The 18,843-nt window shown below is 46.0% G+C and overlaps 1 protein-coding gene across 1 annotated transcript; it reads right to left on the reverse strand.

The window, feature by feature from the left end:
* Nucleotides 1-270: 270 nt before the first annotated feature.
* Nucleotides 271-18,656, reverse strand: LOC125378505 (abscisic acid and environmental stress-inducible protein-like). Its single transcript, XM_048393895.1, has 3 exons — nt 18,576-18,656; nt 16,911-17,092; nt 271-1,254 (listed from the first exon to the last, which is right to left on the reverse strand). Exons 2-3 carry the CDS (start codon nt 17,084-17,086, stop codon nt 975-977), a joined length of 456 nt encoding a protein of 151 aa, XP_048249852.1. The 5' UTR covers nt 17,087-17,092; nt 18,576-18,656; the 3' UTR covers nt 271-974.
* Between the last annotated feature and the right edge of the window lie 187 nt (nt 18,657-18,843).

Genomic DNA, 18,843 nt, shown 5'->3' on the forward strand with positions numbered 1-18,843 from the left:
GCACGACTGATTCCGTCAAATTATCGTCTATCTCTCGCTTCCTTGGGATAAACATTTGAACAAAGGAGGCGTTGCACAGTACGTGGGAAGCACTGCCATACAATCTCAACCACATATTAGAAATTCTGGAATGTTCGTTTGTTCAGTTTTCAAAATTTTAATCAAGAACTGTGTCAACATATTTTTCAAGCATAGTCTGAAATGGAAGTCACCAGGTTGAAACGAGCACCGTAAACTCGAGAAAGCTGCTTTCTAATTGGCTGATGTCGACTTCTTGTTAGTGATTACAGCGGTCGGTCAAAGTTCGCATAAGGTCGTTCTGACGTGACCTGTAATGGGATGTCCTCAGATCTTTGTTTAGCGGCAGCGAGAACTTAGATATGATTTTAATTAGATTTGGTAACTATGGTAACACTACAGCCACCACAGCCAGAATGGTATCCAACCATGAGAGATTAATCTAGGATACCAAACTAAGTGCCCATGGCCGGCAAATTAAGAATATAATGTTATTTTCATAAAAAGTGGCATCATCAAAGTTCTTATTTTCCTACAATCAGATATTTTAACAGTCGTTCAATGTAACCATGGTAACAATGGCAAGTTAAGCATTTTAGCCTCTCCCCCAATTACCTGATTAAACTTAGATGTCACAACTATTCCCAGGAGTTCTGACAATGTCTTGTCTTGTCAGAACAATGAATGATTTAATGACACCAATCCATCCAATTATTTACAAAGCCCTGTTGAGTAAACAGCCATCTGATATTTTCAATCTGAACTGTTTGTTAGTTTGTTATTTAAAGCCACACATATTCCAGCTATAAGATGGGGTTCAATCTGAATAGGCGATGACCGAAATCCAGATTCGTCAGCTGAAAACCCTGATGTGGCACATCACTTTCTTACTGCACCTCAAACTTCATGAAATAAGCTTCCAGAAATTCATCACGAGGCTATATTTCCGTGTCAGCTCACTGAAAGCTTCTCTCATCATATCTGTTTCTTTGATAGTGTCCTTGGTCCCGGTGATACCCTCCACCCCCATTTCCATAGTGGCCTCCTCCACCACCCCCTCCTCGGTGGTATCCTCCGCCTCCTCTGCCTCCGTGGTAACCGTCTCTGTTCCTGCCGTAGTTGTCATCTCTGTTACGATAACCGCCACCACCACCACGGTTGCCATAGCGATCACCATGGTGACCCCAGTTGCCACGAGACTGGTTGTAACCACCTCGACCTTGACTATCACCTCGGCTGAAAAGTAGGCAGATAGAGGATATTGTGAATATTAAACATGTTAAATATTTCCTGGCATAAAACATTCTTTTCATTACCGAGCCAATGACACAGTTAAAATCACAAGGGCATGGTTACATAAGCGATAGAAACAAACATTTTTAATCCACTAGTCCTTATTATGATATCATATAGCAAAATCCTTAAAAATGGTAAATTTCTACTAGTCCCTAAGTTATGATATCTTACTATTGGGCAGTTTGGCAAAGACTATAGGACAAGTGCCAATTTCTAACAATGGTTACATATGTTCCTGGTGTCTGCATTGCACACATAGAAATCACATTACTTTGACAAAAACACCTTGTGATGATGTTAATTGTACAAAGCCAGTCATACATGTGATGTGCACTAGTAACTGAACAAACACATAGGAACTGAGCATTTGATTGAGTGAGTGAGTGAGCTGGGTTTAACACTGCTTTGAACAGTATTCCAGTTATATCACACCGTGTCAGCTTAATGTGGGAGAAAAGCCCGAAGTGATGCAGGTCTCGGACGTTTACCCCTCGGAGAAACCCACGAGCACGGGTATGGTGCTGACAAACCTAGAAATATAACTGGGGCGAACCGGGATTCGAAACAAACAACCATGATTTCTGGGGTGCCCAAAAGACGCAACTCTACACAGCGAATTGTGGCCCTTTCAAAAGCTGTGCCATCTGTGCCCTGCATGAACATTGTTGACACAGGTTTGTTTGTTGTTTCACGTCTTGTTTCCACCCTTGCCACATCAAGCCCACTTTCCTGTGCTAAATATGATTGGACTATCGCACAGATACTGATATAGTTAGTCCAATCAGAGAACATTTCACAAAATAAATATCCACAATGGGTACACCTTCGGATGAAAGTGATTTCTTTTTGATCATTTAACAATTAACTACGTTTTTGTGTCAGGGATGAAATCACAAATGTTTTCATTATCTGGTCGGCTAGGTCGTTTGTGAAGCTATACAGGATAACAGCAATCTGATTTGATATCACATTTTCATTACAAGGGACACAACTCATGATCTACGCGAGGTGGCGCCAGGGCCAAGAAAAGTGGCCTTGATGTGGCAAGGGTAGAAACTAGGCTTTGATATAGGCTAGTCAGCATGCTTGCCTCGGGAAGGTGCTCCTATGCAGACCCTATCAGATTTAGAGTAGACATGAAATAACCTGTGCTTATTTGAATCGATCTTTAGGGTTAGCGTGGTTTGTTTGTTTGTTGTTTAACACCGCATTCAGCAATATTCCAGCTCTATGACAGCGATCTGTAAATAATCGAATGATTGAGCATCAATTCACGCAATTGGGATACAATGACATGCACCAAACAAGTCAGCGAGCCAGACCACCTGATCCCGTTTTGGCCTCTTGCGGCAAGCATGGGGAAGATGATGTAGGTGATGATGTTCGAGAAGATGGAGGAGGTGATGATGTTCGAGAAGATGGAGGAGGTGATGATGTTCGGGAAGACGACGTAGGTGATGATGTTCGGGAAGATGGTGTAGGCGATGATGTTCGAGAAGATGGTGTAGGTGATGATGTTCGGGAAGATGGTGTAGGTGATGATGTTCGAGAAGATGGAGGAGGTGATGATGTTCGGGAAGACGACGTAGGTGATGATGTTCGGGAAGATGGTGTAGGCGATGATGTTCGAGAAGATGGTGTAGGTGATGATGTTCGAGAAGATGGAGGAGGTGATGATGTTCGGGAAGATGATGTAGGTGATGATGTTCGGGAAGATGGTGTAGGTGATGATGTTCGAGAAGATGGTGTAGGTGATGATGTTCGAGAAGATGGAGGAGGTGATGATGTTCGGGAAGATGATGTAGGTGATGATGTTCGGGAAGATGGTGTAGGTGATGATGTTCGAGAAGATGGTGTAGGTGATGATGTTCGAGAAGATGGAGGAGGTGATGATGTTCGGGAAGATGGTGTAGTTGATGATGTTCGGGAAGATGATGTAGTTGATGATGTTCGAGAAGATGATGTAGGTGATGATGTTCGGGGAGATGATGTAGGCGATGATGTTCGGGAAGATGGAGGAGGTGATGATGTTCGGGAAGATGGTGTAGGTGATGATGTTCGGGAAGATGATGTAGGTGATGATGTTCGGGAAGATGGTGTAGGTGATGATGTTCAGGAAGATGGTGTAGGCGATGATGTTCGAGAAGATGGAGGAGGTGATGATGTTCGAGAAGATGGAGGAGGTGATGATGTTCGGGAAGATGGTGTAGGTGATGATGTTCGGGAAGATGATGTAGGTGATGATGTTCGAGAAGATGGTGTAGGTGATGATGTTCGAGAAGATGGAGGAGGTGATGATGTTCGGGAAGATGGTGTAGGTGATGATGTTCGGGAAGATGGTGTATGTGATGATGTTCGAGAAGATGGAGGAGGTGATGATGTTCGGGAAGATGGTGTAGGTGATGATGTTCGGGAAGATGATGTAGGTGATGATGTTCGGGAAGATGGTGTAGGTGATGATGTTCAGGAAGATGGTGTAGGCGATGATGTTCGAGAAGATGGAGGAGGTGATGATGTTCGGGAAGATGATGTAGGTGATGATGTTCGGGAAGATGATGTAGGTGATGATGTTCGAGAAGATGATGTAGGTGATGATGTTCGGGGAGATGATGTAGGCGATGATGTTCGGGAAGATGGAGGAGGTGATGATGTTCGGGAAGATGGTGTAGGTGATGATGTTCGGGAAGATGATGTAGGTGATGATGTTCGGGAAGATGGTGTAGGTGATGATGTTCAGGAAGATGGTGTAGGCGATGATGTTCGAGAAGATGGAGGAGGTGATGATGTTCGAGAAGATGGAGGAGGTGATGATGTTCGGGAAGATGGTGTAGGTGATGATGTTCGGGAAGATGATGTAGGTGATGATGTTCGAGAAGATGGTGTAGGTGATGATGTTCGAGAAGATGGAGGAGGTGATGATGTTCGGGAAGATGGTGTAGGTGATGATGTTCGGGAAGATGGTGTATGTGATGATGTTCGGGAAGATGGTGTAGGCGATGATGTTCGAGAAGATGGAGGAGATGATGATGTTCGGGAAGATGGAGGAGGTGATGATGTTGGGGAAGATGGAGGAGGCGATGATGTTCGAGAAGATGGAGGAGGTGATGATGTTCGGGAAGATGGTGTAGGTGATGATGTTCGGGAAGATGGTGTATGTGATGATGTTCGGGAAGATGGTGTAGGCGATGATGTTCGAGAAGATGGAGGAGATGATGATGTTCGGGAAGATGGTGGAGTTGATGATGTTCGAGAAGATGGTGTAGTTGATGATGTTCGAGAAGATGGTGTAGGCGATGATGTTCGGGAAGATGGAGGAGGTGATGATGTTCGAGAAGATGATGTAGGCGATGATGTTCGGGAAGATGGTGTAGGTGATGATGTTCAGGAAGATGGAGGAGGTGATGATGTTTGGGAAGATGGTGTAGGCGATGATGTTCGGGAAGATGGAGGAGGTGATGATGTTCGGGAAGATGGTGTAGTTGATAATGTTCGGGAAGATGGTGTAGGCGATGATGTTCGGGAAGATGATGTAGGCGATGATGTTCGGGAAGATGGAGGAGGTGATGATGTTCGGGAAGATGGTGTAGGCGATGATGTTCGGGAAGATGATGTAGGCGATGATGTTCGGGAAGATGGAGGAGGTGATGATGTTGGGGAAGATGGTGTAGGTGATGATGTTCGGGATGATGGTGTAGGTGATGATGTTCAGGAAGATGGTGTAGGTGATGATGTTCAGGAAGATGGTGTAGGCGATGATGTTCGGGAAGATGGTGTAGGCAATGATGTTCGAGAAGATGGTGTAGGTGATGATGTTCGGGAAGATGGAGGAGGTGATGATGTTCGGGAAGATGGTGTAGGTGATGATGTTCGGGAAGATGATGTAGGTGATGATGTTCGAAAAGATGGTGTAGGTGATGATGTTCGGGAAGATGGTGTAGGCGATGATGTTCGGGAAGATGGTGTAGTTGATGATGTTCGGGAAGATGGAGGAGGTGATGATGTTCAGGAAGATGGAGGAGGCAATGATGTTCGGGAAGATGGTGTATGTGATGATGTTCGGGAAGATGATGTAGGTGATGATGTTCAGGAAGATGGAGGAGGTGATGATGTTCGGGAAGATGGTGTAGGCGATGATGTTCGGGAAGATGATGTAGGCGATGATGTTCAGGAAGATGATGTAGGTGATGATGTTCAGGAAGATGATGTAGGTGATGATGTTCGAGAAGATGGTGTAGGCGATGATGTTCGGGAAGATGGTGTAGGTGATGATGTTCGAGAAGATGGTGTAGGTGATGATGTTCGAGAAGATGGAGGAGGTGATGATGTTCGAGAAGATGGTGTAGGTGATGATGTTCGGGAAGATGGTGTATGTGATGATGTTCGGGAAGATGGTGTAGGTGATGATGTTCGGGAAGATGGTGTAGGTGATGATGTTCGAGAAGATGGTGTAGGCGATGATGTTCGGGAAGATGGTGTATGTGATGATGTTCGAGAAGATGGAGGAGGTGATGATGTTCGAGAAGATGGTGTAGGTGATGATGTTCGGGAAGATGGTGTAGGTGATGATGTTCGAGAAGATGGAGGAGGTGATGATGTTCGAGAAGATGGTGTAGGTGATGATGTTCGGGAAGATGGTGTAGGTGATGATGTTCGGGAAGATGGTGTAGGTGATGATGTTCGAGAAGATGGTGTAGGCGATGATGTTCGGGAAGATGGTGTAGGTGATGATGTTCGAGAAGATGGTGTAGGTGATGATGTTCGAGAAGATGGAGGAGGTGATGATGTTCGAGAAGATGGTGTAGGTGATGATGTTCGGGAAGATGGTGTATGTGATGATGTTCGGGAAGATGGTGTAGGTGATGATGTTCCGGAAGATGGTGTATGTGATGATGTTCGGGAAGATGGTGTATGTGATGATGTTCGGGAAGATGGTGTATGTGATGATGTTCGGGAAGATGGTGTATGTGATGATGTTCGGGAAGATGGAGGAGGTGATGATGTTCGGGAAGATGATGTAGGTGATGATGTTCGGGAAGATGGTGTAGGTGATGATGTTCGGGAAGATGGTGTAGGTGATGATGTTCGGGAAGATGGTGTAGGTGATGATGTTCGAGAAGATGGTGTAGGCGATGATGTTCGGGAAGATGGTGTAGGCAATGATGTTCGGGAAGATGGTGTAGGTGATGATGTTCGAGAAGATGGTGTAGTTGATGATGTTCGGGAAGATGGTGTAGGCGATGATGTTCGGGAAGATGGTGTAGGTGATGATGTTCGGGAAGATGATGTAGGTGATGATGTTCGAGAAGATGGTGTAGGTGATGATGTTCGAGAAGATGGAGGAGGCGATGATGTTCGAGAAGATGGAGGAGGTGATGATGTTCGAGAAGATGGTGTAGGTGATGATGTTCGGGAAGATGGTGTAGGTGATGATGTTCGAGAAGATGGTGTAGGTGATGATGTTCGAGAAGATGGAGGAGGCGATGATGTTCGAGAAGATGGAGGAGGTGATGATGTTCGAGAAGATGGAGGAGGCGATGATGTTCAGGAAGATGATGTAGGTGATGATGTTCGGGAAGATGGAGGAGGTGATGATGTTCGGGAAGATGGAGGAGGTGATGATGTTCGGGAAGATGGAGGAGGTGATGATGTTCGGGAAGATGATGTAGGTGATGATGTTCAGGAAGATGATGTAGGTGATGATGTTCGGGAAGATGGTGTAGGTGATGATGTTCGGGAAGATGATGTAGGTGATGATGTTCAGGAAGATGATGTAGGTGATGATGTTCGGGAAGATGGTGTAGGTGATGATGTTCGGGAAGATGATGTAGGTGATGATGTTCAGGAAGATGATGTAGGTGATGATGTTCGGGAAGATGGTGTAGGTGATGATGTTCGGGAAGATGGTGTAGGTGATGATGTTCGGGAAGATGATGTAGGTGATGATGTTCAGGAAGATGGTGTAGGTGATGATGTTCAGGAAGATGATGTAGGCGATGATGTTCGGGAAGATGGTGTAGGTGATGATGTTCGAGAAGATGGTGTAGGTGATGATGTTCGAGAAGATGGAGGAGGTGATGATGTTCGGGAAGATGGTGTAGTTGATGATGTTCGGGAAGATGATGTAGTTGATGATGTTCGAGAAGATGGTGTAGGTGATGATGTTCGAGAAGATGATGTAGGTGATGATGTTCGGGGAGATGATGTAGGCGATGATGTTCGGGAAGATGGAGGAGGTGATGATGTTCGGGAAGATGGTGTAGGTGATGATGTTCGGGAAGATGATGTAGGTGATGATGTTCGGGAAGATGGTGTAGGTGATGATGTTCAGGAAGATGGTGTAGGCGATGATGTTCGAGAAGATGGAGGAGGTGATGATGTTCGAGAAGATGGAGGAGGTGATGATGTTCGGGAAGATGGTGTAGGTGATGATGTTCGGGAAGATGATGTAGGTGATGATGTTCGAGAAGATGGTGTAGGTGATGATGTTCGAGAAGATGGAGGAGGTGATGATGTTCGGGAAGATGGTGTAGGTGATGATGTTCGGGAAGATGGTGTATGTGATGATGTTCGGGAAGATGGTGTAGGCGATGATGTTCGAGAAGATGGAGGAGATGATGATGTTCGGGAAGATGGAGGAGGTGATGATGTTGGGGAAGATGGAGGAGGCGATGATGTTCGAGAAGATGGAGGAGGTGATGATGTTCGGGAAGATGGTGTAGGTGATGATGTTCGGGAAGATGGTGTATGTGATGATGTTCGGGAAGATGGTGTAGGCGATGATGTTCGAGAAGATGGAGGAGATGATGATGTTCGGGAAGATGGTGGAGTTGATGATGTTCGAGAAGATGGTGTAGTTGATGATGTTCGAGAAGATGGTGTAGGCGATGATGTTCGGGAAGATGGAGGAGGTGATGATGTTCGAGAAGATGATGTAGGCGATGATGTTCGGGAAGATGGTGTAGGTGATGATGTTCAGGAAGATGGAGGAGGTGATGATGTTTGGGAAGATGGTGTAGGCGATGATGTTCGGGAAGATGGAGGAGGTGATGATGTTCGGGAAGATGGTGTAGTTGATAATGTTCGGGAAGATGGTGTAGGCGATGATGTTCGGGAAGATGATGTAGGCGATGATGTTCGGGAAGATGGAGGAGGTGATGATGTTCGGGAAGATGGTGTAGGCGATGATGTTCGGGAAGATGATGTAGGCGATGATGTTCGGGAAGATGGAGGAGGTGATGATGTTGGGGAAGATGGTGTAGGTGATGATGTTCGGGATGATGGTGTAGGTGATGATGTTCAGGAAGATGGTGTAGGTGATGATGTTCAGGAAGATGGTGTAGGCAATGATGTTCGAGAAGATAGTGTAGGTGATGATGTTCGGGAAGATGGTGTAGTTGATGATGTTCGAGAAGATGGTGTAGGCGATGATGTTCGGGAAGATGGAGGAGGTGATGATGTTCGAGAAGATGATGTAGGCGATGATGTTCGGGAAGATGGTGTAGGTGATGATGTTCAGGAAGATGGAGGAGGTGATGATGTTTGGGAAGATGGTGTAGGCGATGATGTTCGGGAAGATGGAGGAGGTGATGATGTTCGGGAAGATGGTGTAGTTGATAATGTTCGGGAAGATGGTGTAGGCGATGATGTTCGGGAAGATGATGTAGGCGATGATGTTCGGGAAGATGGAGGAGGTGATGATGTTCGGGAAGATGGTGTAGGCGATGATGTTCGGGAAGATGATGTAGGCGATGATGTTCGGGAAGATGGAGGAGGTGATGATGTTGGGGAAGATGGTGTAGGTGATGATGTTCGGGATGATGGTGTAGGTGATGATGTTCAGGAAGATGGTGTAGGTGATGATGTTCGGGAAGATGGTGTAGGCAATGATGTTCGAGAAGATAGTGTAGGTGATGATGTTCGGGAAGATGGAGGAGGTGATGATGTTCGGGAAGATGGTGTAGGTGATGATGTTCGGGAAGATGATGTAGGTGATGATGTTCGGGAAGATGGTGTAGGTGATGATGTTCGGGAAGATGGTGTAGGCGATGATGTTCGGGAAGATGATGTAGGTGATGATGTTCGGGAAGATGGTGTAGGTGATGATGTTCGAGAAGATGGTGTAGGTGATGATGTTCGGGAAGATGGTGTAGGCGATGATGTTCGGGAAGATGATGTAGGCGATGATGTTCGGGAAGATGGTGTAGGCAATGATGTTCGAGAAGATGGTGTAGGTGATGATGTTCGGGAAGATGATGTAGGTGATGATGTTCGGGAAGATGGTGTATGTGATGATGTTCGGGAAGATGGTGTAGTTGATGATGTTCGGGAAGATGGAGGAGGTGATGATGTTCAGGAAGATGGAGGAGGCAATGATGTTCGGGAAGATGGTGTATGTGATGATGTTCGGGAAGATGATGTAGGTGATGATGTTCAGGAAGATGGAGGAGGTGATGATGTTCGGGAAGATGGTGTAGGCGATGAGGTTCGGGAAGATGATGTAGGCGATGATGTTCAGGAAGATGATGTAGGTGATGATGTTCAGGAAGATGATGTAGGTGATGATGTTCGAGAAGATGGTGTAGGTGATGATGTTCGAGAAGATGGTGTAGGCGATGATGTTCGGGAAGATGGTGTAGGTGATGATGTTCGAGAAGATGGTGTAGGTGATGATGTTCGAGAAGATGGAGGAGGTGATGATGTTCGAGAAGATGGTGTAGGTGATGATGTTCGGGAAGATGGTGTATGTGATGATGTTCGGGAAGATGGTGTAGGTGATGATGTTCGGGAAGATGGTGTATGTGATGATGTTCGGGAAGATGGTGTATGTGATGATGTTCGGGAAGATGGTGTATGTGATGATGTTCGGGAAGATGGTGTATGTGATGATGTTCGGGAAGATGGAGGAGGTGATGATGTTCGGGAAGATGATGTAGGTGATGATGTTCGGGAAGATGGTGTAGGTGATGATGTTCGGGAAGATGGTGTAGGTGATGATGTTCGGGAAGATGGTGTAGGTGATGATGTTCGGGAAGATGGTGTAGGTGATGATGTTCGGGAAGATGGTGTAGGTGATGATGTTCGAGAAGATGGTGTAGGCGATGATGTTCGGGAAGATGGTGTAGGCAATGATGTTCGGGAAGATGGTGTAGGTGATGATGTTCGAGAAGATGGTGTAGTTGATGATGTTCGGGAAGATGGTGTAGGCGATGATGTTCGGGAAGATGGTGTAGGTGATGATGTTCGGGAAGATGATGTAGGTGATGATGTTCGAGAAGATGGTGTAGGTGATGATGTTCGAGAAGATGGAGGAGGCGATGATGTTCGAGAAGATGGAGGAGGTGATGATGTTCGAGAAGATGGTGTAGGTGATGATGTTCGGGAAGATGGTGTAGGTGATGATGTTCGAGAAGATGGTGTAGGTGATGATGTTCGAGAAGATGGAGGAGGCGATGATGTTCGAGAAGATGGAGGAGGTGATGATGTTCGAGAAGATGGAGGAGGCGATGATGTTCAGGAAGATGATGTAGGTGATGATGTTCGGGAAGATGATGTAGGTGATGATGTTCAGGAAGATGATGTAGGTGATGATGTTCAGGAAGATGATGTAGGTGATGATGTTCGGGAGTGAGTGAGTGAGTGAGTATGGTTTTACGCCGCTTTTAGCAATATTCCAGCAATATCACGGCGGGGGACACCAGAAATGGGCTTCACACATTGTGCCCATGTCGGGAATCGAACCCGGGTCTTCGGCGTGACGAGCGAATGCTTTAACCACTAGGCTACCCGACCGCCCCTGATGTTCGGGAAGATGGTGTAGGTGATGATGTTCGGGAAGATGGAGGAGGTGATGATGTTCGGGATGATGGTGTAGGTGATGATGTTCGGGAAGATGATGTAGGTGATGATGTTCAGGAAGATGATGTAGGTGATGATGTTCGGGAAGATGGTGTAGGTGATGATGTTCGGGAAGATGGAGGAGGTGATGATGTTCGGGAAGATGATGTAGGCGATGATGTTCGAGAAGATGGAGGAGGTGATGATGTTCAGGAAGATGATGTAGGTGATGATGTTCGGGAAGATGGTGTAGGTGATGATGTTCGGGAAGATGATGTAGGTGATGATGTTCAGGAAGATGATGTAGGTGATGATGTTCGGGAAGATGGTGTAGGTGATGATGTTCGGGAAGATGGAGGAGGTGATGATGTTCGGGAAGATGATGTAGGTGATGATGTTCGAGAAGATGGTGTAGGTGATGATGTTCGAGAAGATGGAGGAGGTGATGATGTTCGAGAAGATGGTGTAGGTGATGATGTTTGGGAAGATGGTGTAGGCGATGATGTTCGGGAAGATGGTGTAGGTGATGATGTTTGGGAAGATGGTGTAGGCGATGATGTTCGGGAAGATGATGTAGGTGATGATGTTCGAGAAGATGGTGTAGGTGATGATGTTCGAGAAGATGGAGGAGGTGATGATGTTCGAGAAGATGGTGTAGGTGATGATGTTCGGGAAGATGATGTAGGCGATGATGTTCGGGAAGATGGTGTAGGTGATGATGTTCGGGAAGATGGTGTAGGTGATGATGTTCGGGAAGATGGTGTAGGTGATGATGTTCGGGAAGATGGTGTAGGTGATGATGTTCGGGAAGATGGTGTAGGTGATGATGTTCGAGAAGATGGTGTAGGCGATGATGTTCGGGAAGATGGTGTAGGCAATGATGTTCGGGAAGATGGTGTAGGTGATGATGTTCGAGAAGATGGTGTAGTTGATGATGTTCGGGAAGATGGTGTAGGCGATGATGTTCGGGAAGATGGTGTAGGTGATGATGTTCGGGAAGATGATGTAGGTGATGATGTTCGAGAAGATGGTGTAGGTGATGATGTTCGAGAAGATGGAGGAGGCGATGATGTTCGAGAAGATGGAGGAGGTGATGATGTTCGAGAAGATGGTGTAGGTGATGATGTTCGGGAAGATGGTGTAGGTGATGATGTTCGAGAAGATGGTGTAGGCGATGATGTTCGAGAAGATGGAGGAGGCGATGATGTTCGAGAAGATGGAGGAGGTGATGATGTTCGAGAAGATGGAGGAGGCAATGATGTTCGGGATGATGGTGTAGGCAATGATGTTCGGGAAGATGATGTAGGTGATGATGTTCGGGAAGATGATGTAGGTGATGATGTTCGGGAAGATGGTGTAGGCGATGATGTTCGAGAAGATGGTGTAGGTGATGATGTTCGGGAAGATGGTGTAGGTGATGATGTTCGGGAAGATGGTGTAGGTGATGATGTTCGAGAAGATGGTGTAGGTGATGATGTTCGAGAAGATGGAGGAGGCGATGATGTTCGAGAAGATGGAGGAGGCAATGATGTTCGGGATGATGGTGTAGGTGATGATGTTCGGGAAGATGGAGGAGGTGATGATGTTCAGGAAGATGATGTAGGTGATGATGTTCGAGAAGATGATGTAGGCAATGATGTTCGGGAAGATGATGTAGGTGATGATGTTCGGGAAGATGGTGTAGGTGATGATGTTCGGGAAGATGGTGTAGGTGATGATGTTCGGGAAGATGGTGTAGGTGATGATGTTCGGGAAGATGGTGTAGGCAATGATGTTCGAGAAGATGGAGGAGGTGATGATGTTCGGGAAGATGGAGGAGGTGATGATGTTCGGGAAGATGGTGTAGGTGATGATGTTCGGGATGATGGTGTAGGCAATGATGTTCGGGAAGATGATGTAGGTGATGATGTTCGGGAAGATGATGTAGGTGATGATGTTCGGGATGATGGTGTAGGCGATGATGTTCAGGAAGATGGTGTAGGTGATGATGTTCGGGAAGATGGTGTAGGTGATGATGTTCGGGAAGATGATGTAGGTGATGATGTTCGGGATGATGGTGTAGGCAATGATGTTCGGGAAGATGGTGTAGGTGATGATGTTCGGGAAGATGGTGTAGGCAATGATGTTCGGGAAGATGATGTAGGTGATGATGTTCGGGATGATGGTGTATGCGATGATGTTCGGGAAGATGGTGTAGGCGATGATGTTCGGGAAGATGATGTAGGTGATGATGTTCGGGAAGATGATGTAGGTGATGATGTTCGGGAAGATGGTGTAGGTGATGATGTTCGGGCAGATGGTGTAGGTGATGATGTTCGGGAAGATGGAGGAGGTGATGATGTTCGGGAAGATGGTGTAGGTGATGATGTTGGGGAAGATGGAGGAGGTGATGATGTTCGGGAAGATGGTGTAGGTGATGATGTTCGGGAAGATGGTGTAGGTGATGATGTTCGGGATGATGGTGTAGGCAATGATGTTCGGGAAGATGATGTAGGTGATGATGTTCGGGAAGATGGAGGAGGTGATGATGTTGGGGAAGATGGAGGAGGCGATGATGTTCGAGAAGATGGAGGAGGCGATGATGTTCGAGAAGATGGTGTAGGTGATGATGTTCGGGAAGATGGAGGAGGTGATGATGTTCGGGAAGATGGTGTAGGTGATGATGTTCGGGAAGATGGTGTAGGTGATGATGTTCGGGAAGATGGTGTAGGCAATGATGTTCGGGAAGATGATGTAGGCAATGATGTTCGGGAAGATGATGTAGGTGATGATGTTCGGGAAGATGGAGGAGGTGATGATGTTGGGGAAGATGGAGGAGGCGATGATGTTCGAGAAGATGGAGGAGGCGATGATGTTCGAGAAGATGGTGTAGGTGATGATGTTCGGGAAGATGGAGGAGGTGATGATGTTCGGGAAGATGGTGTAGGTGATGATGTTCGGGAAGATGGTGTAGGTGATGATGTTCGGGAAGATGGTGTAGGCAATGATGTTCGGGAAGATGATGTAGGTGATGATGTTCGGGAAGATGGAGGAGGTGATGATGTTGGGGAAGATGGAGGAGGCGATGATGTTCGAGAAGATGGAGGAGGTGATGATGTTCGGGAAGATGATGTAGGTGATGATGTTCGGGAAGATGGTGTAGGCGATGATGTTCGGGAAGATGGTGTAGGTGATGATGTTCGGGAAGATGGAGGAGGTGATGATGTTCGGGAAGATGGAGGAGGTGATGATGTTCGGGAAGATGGTGTAGGTGATGATGTTCGGGAAGATGATGTAGGTGATGATGTTCGGGAAGATGGTGTAGGCGATGATGTTCGAGAAGATGGAGGAGGTGATGATGTTCGAGAAGATGGTGTAGTTGATGATGTTCGAGAAGATGGTGTAGGCGATGATGTTCGAGAAGATGGTGTAGGCGATGATGTTCGGGAAGATGGTGTAGGTGATGATGTTCGGGAAGATGATGTAGGTGATGATGTTCGGGAAGATGGTGTAGGCGATGATGTTCGGGAAGATGGTGTAGGTGATGATGTTCAGGAAGATGGAGGAGGTGATGATGTTTGGGAAGATGGTGTAGGCGATGATGTTCGGGAAGATGGAGGAGGTGATGATGTTCGGGAAGATGGTGTAGTTGATGATGTTCGGGAAGATGGTGCAGGCAATGATGTTCGGGAAGATGGTGTAGGCGATGATGTTCGGGAAGATGGTGTAGGCAATGATGTTCGGGAAGATGGAGGAGGTGATGATGTTTGGGAAGATGGTGTAGGCGATGATGTTCGGGAAGATGGAGGAGGTGATGATGTTCGGGAAGATGGTGTAGTTGATGATGTTCGGGAAGATGGTGTAGGCAATGATGTTCGGGAAGATGGTGTAGGCGATGATGTTCGGGAAGATGGAGGAGGTGATGATGTTCGGGAAGATGGTGTAGTTGATGATGTTCGGGAAGATGGTGTAGGCGATGATGTTTGGGAAGATGGAGGAGGTGATGATGTTCGGGAAGATGGTGTAGGTGATGATGTTCGGGAAGATGGTGTAGTTGATGATGTTCGGGAAGTTGGTGTAGGCGATGATGTTGGGGAAGATGGAGGAGGTGATGATGTTCGGGAAGATGGAGGAGGTGATGATGTTCGGGAAGATTGTGTAGGCGATGATGTTCGGGAAGATGGTGTAGGCAATGATGTTCGGGAAGATGGTGTAGGTGATGATGTTCGGGAAGATGGAGGAGGTGATGATGTTCGGGAAGATGGTGTAGTTGATGATGTTCGGGAAGATGGTGTAGGCGATGATGTTTGGGAAGATGGAGGAGGTGATGATGTTCGGGAAGATGGTGTAGGTGATGATGTTCGGGAAGATGGTGTAGTTGATGATGTTCGGGAAGATGACGTAGGTGATGATGTTCGGGAAGATGGTGTAGGCGATGATGTTCGAGAAGATGGTGTAGGTGATGATGTTCAGGAAGATGGTGTAGGTGATGATGTTCGGGAAGATGGTGTAGGCGATGATGTTGGAGAAGATGGAGGAGGTGATGATGTTCGGGAAGATGGTGTAGGCAATGATGTTCGAGAAGATTGAGGAGGTGATGATGTTCGGGAAGATGACCTAGGCGATGATGTTCGGGAAGATGACGTAGGCGATGATGTTCGAGAAGATGGAGGAGGTGATGATGATCAGGAAGATGATGTAGGTGATGATGTTCGGGATGATGGTGTAGGTGATGATGTTCAGGAAGATGGTGTAGGTGATGATGTTCGGGAAGATGGTGTAGTTGATGATGTTCGGGAAGTTGGTGTAGGCGATGATGTTGGGGAAGATGGAGGAGGTGATGATGTTCGGGAAGATGGAGGAGGTGATGATGTTCGGGAAGATTGTGTAGGCGATGATGTTCGGGAAGATGGTGTAGGCAATGATGTTCGGGAAGATGGTGTAGGTGATGATGTTCGGGAAGATGGAGGAGGTGATGATGTTCGGGAAGATGGTGTAGTTGATGATGTTCGGGAAGATGGTGTAGGCGATGATGTTTGGGAAGATGGTGTAGGCGATGATGTTCGAGAAGATGGTGTAGGTGATGATGTTCGGGAAGATGGTGTAGGTGATGATGTTCGGGAAGATGATGTAGGTGATGATGTTCGGGAAGATGGTGTAGGCAATGATGTTCGAGAAGATGGTGTAGGTGATGATGTTCAGGAAGATGGTGTAGGTGATGATGTTCGGGAAGATGGTGTAGGTGATGATGTTCGGGAAGATGGTGTAGGTGATGATGTTCGGGAAGATGGTGTAGGTGATGATGTTCGAGAAGATGGAGGAGGTGATGATGTTCGGGAAGATGGTGTAGTTGATGATGTTCGGGAAGATGGTGTAGGCGATGATGTTGGAGAAGATGGAGGAGGTGATGATGTTCGGGAAGATGGTGTAGGCAATGATGTTCGAGAAGATTGAGGAGGTGATGATGTTCGGGAAGATGACCTAGGCGATGATGTTCGGGAAGATGACGTAGGCGATGATGTTCGAGAAGATGGAGGAGGTGATGATGTTCAGGAAGATGATGTAGGTGATGATGTTCGGGATGATGGTGTAGGTGATGATGTTCGGGAAGATGGTGTATGTGATGATGTTCGGGAAGATGGTGTAGGTGATGATGTTCGGGAAGATGATGATGTTCAGGAAGATGGTGTAGGTGATGATGTACGGGAAGATGATGTTCAGGAAGATGGTGTAGGTGATGATGTTCAGGAGACCCTGTGAGTGCTACATACTAAGGAACATACCCCTGTCGGCCCCAGTCGTTGCGGCGGTTCTTTGTGTACCAGTTGGAAACACATGGTGGAGGGGGAACGGGCTTGGACACTTCTGTCTGAAAATCGGTGTCTTCCTCAGTGTAACGTTTGGAAAACATCTTGTCATAATATTCCTCCATGTCAACACCTGAGTCTTCTGTTGTCATGGTTACCTGTTAACAAAGACTGAAAGTAAAAATGTTGAAAGGTTTTGGGATATTATATAAAGTCTATTATACAATCTCTAGTTATATGTCGGCAGCATGTAAATTACCTATCTGGACCAGACAACCCCAGTGCTCATATTGGCAAGTGACAGCATGTGTGGGCGAGAAAGAAGTGAACAAATGCTCATCCTACCGGGCGCGTACATATTTCGATCATATTATTTCATCTCTAATCGTTCCTATTAAAACATGCAGGATAATTTCGACCCTAAAAACAGACTCGTTGCTCGATTATTTACATGCTGCTGTCATATAGCTGGAATGTTGCTGAGTGGGGCGTTAAACAACAAACAAACAAAAGTGGTAAGGTTACCCTAAAGTTGAAGAGCTACTGCCGGCAGCCAGAGACAATGGGCCCGTGACAATTACTAATTAGCGTTTTAAGTATAAGCTGTGGGTAATAGCTAAAAGTCACCTCAGCAAAACGTCACCGAGCAAAAACTGTACCGATTGGCGAAAATGTCACCTAGCTTAAAGCAAAACCGTCAACTATTGCCTGGCGAAAATGGCACCTTATTTTTTTTTACCTTGGTATTAAATAAACAAAATTAAACTCTCATGGTCACTTGCCATCACCAATAATTGTGAAATGTTAAAACAAGTTTACATTAGAAATAAGCCTCTACTCCAATTTACTCGCCAACTCTGATTGGGAGGCGCAACTAAACTTAATGTGAAAACATCACATGCTTTGAAGTAAAATAAATGAAATTAATCTCACATTTGTCTAGTTCTATTAGTGGAAACTTCAGATACCAGAACATTCTGGCGCTGCAGCATCAGATACAAGACAACAACCTGTCTGCCATCAGTCATACAGTTGAGGGGCGGTTGGGTAGCCTAGTGGTTAAAGCGTTCGCTCATCACGCTGAAGACCCGGGTTCGATTCCCGACATGGGTACAATGTGTGAAGCCCATTTCTGGTGTCCCCCCGCCGTGATATTGCTGGAATATTGCTAAAAGCGGCGTAAAACCATACTCACTCACTCATACAGTTGAGTTGAGGTACTGTGCTATTAATTAATATTGCTGTTACAACTGATTGGTGTAATTGCCTGATAATTACAATATGCTATCAATTTATTGTTGCTTATTGTTAAAGTAGAGTAATTGAACAAAGAAGTGCCGTTTTCGCCCGACAAAAAGTAACCGTTTTCGCCAAATGAGGCGCCATTTTCGCCCGAGACATCGGTGACGTTTTAGCCTGCACCCACAGTAACGTTGGCAGTAGACTTGTGGTTAAACTGCAGTCTCGACTCGAAACAAGTGCCATCGTCTGATAACGTGCAAGGTTGTGCACGAAATCTGAGGGTCTTAGATTTTATCATTATTCTCTAAAAACTGTCTCCACTGTACTAAAACAACTTCCCATATTAGCTAGAAGGGGGCAGACCCAAAGTGAAATAATAACAGAGAACTACATACGTACTTTTATATGACCGCTAACAATGCTTTCCTGACACAAAATAAGAACACCTGCTCAAACCGGATGCATCTCCATACTTTAATGATTACAAAATAAGACTTAAACCTGGAAAAGGTTAAAATCCTATCGACGTATTAAGGAGTGAAACACATTATGCAGATTATTTGATATCAGATTAGTATATTTATACTTACCCACGAGTATTTGTTCACAGTTTGTAATCTCACAAAGAAACGTTTAATTATTTACATGATACATTATAGCTCATTTT

The sequence above is a fragment of the Haliotis rufescens genome, unplaced genomic scaffold, assembly GCF_023055435.1.
Source record: "Haliotis rufescens isolate VD_foot unplaced genomic scaffold, xgHalRufe1.0.p SCAF_120, whole genome shotgun sequence".
Lineage (NCBI taxonomy): Eukaryota > Metazoa > Mollusca > Gastropoda > Lepetellida > Haliotidae > Haliotis > Haliotis rufescens.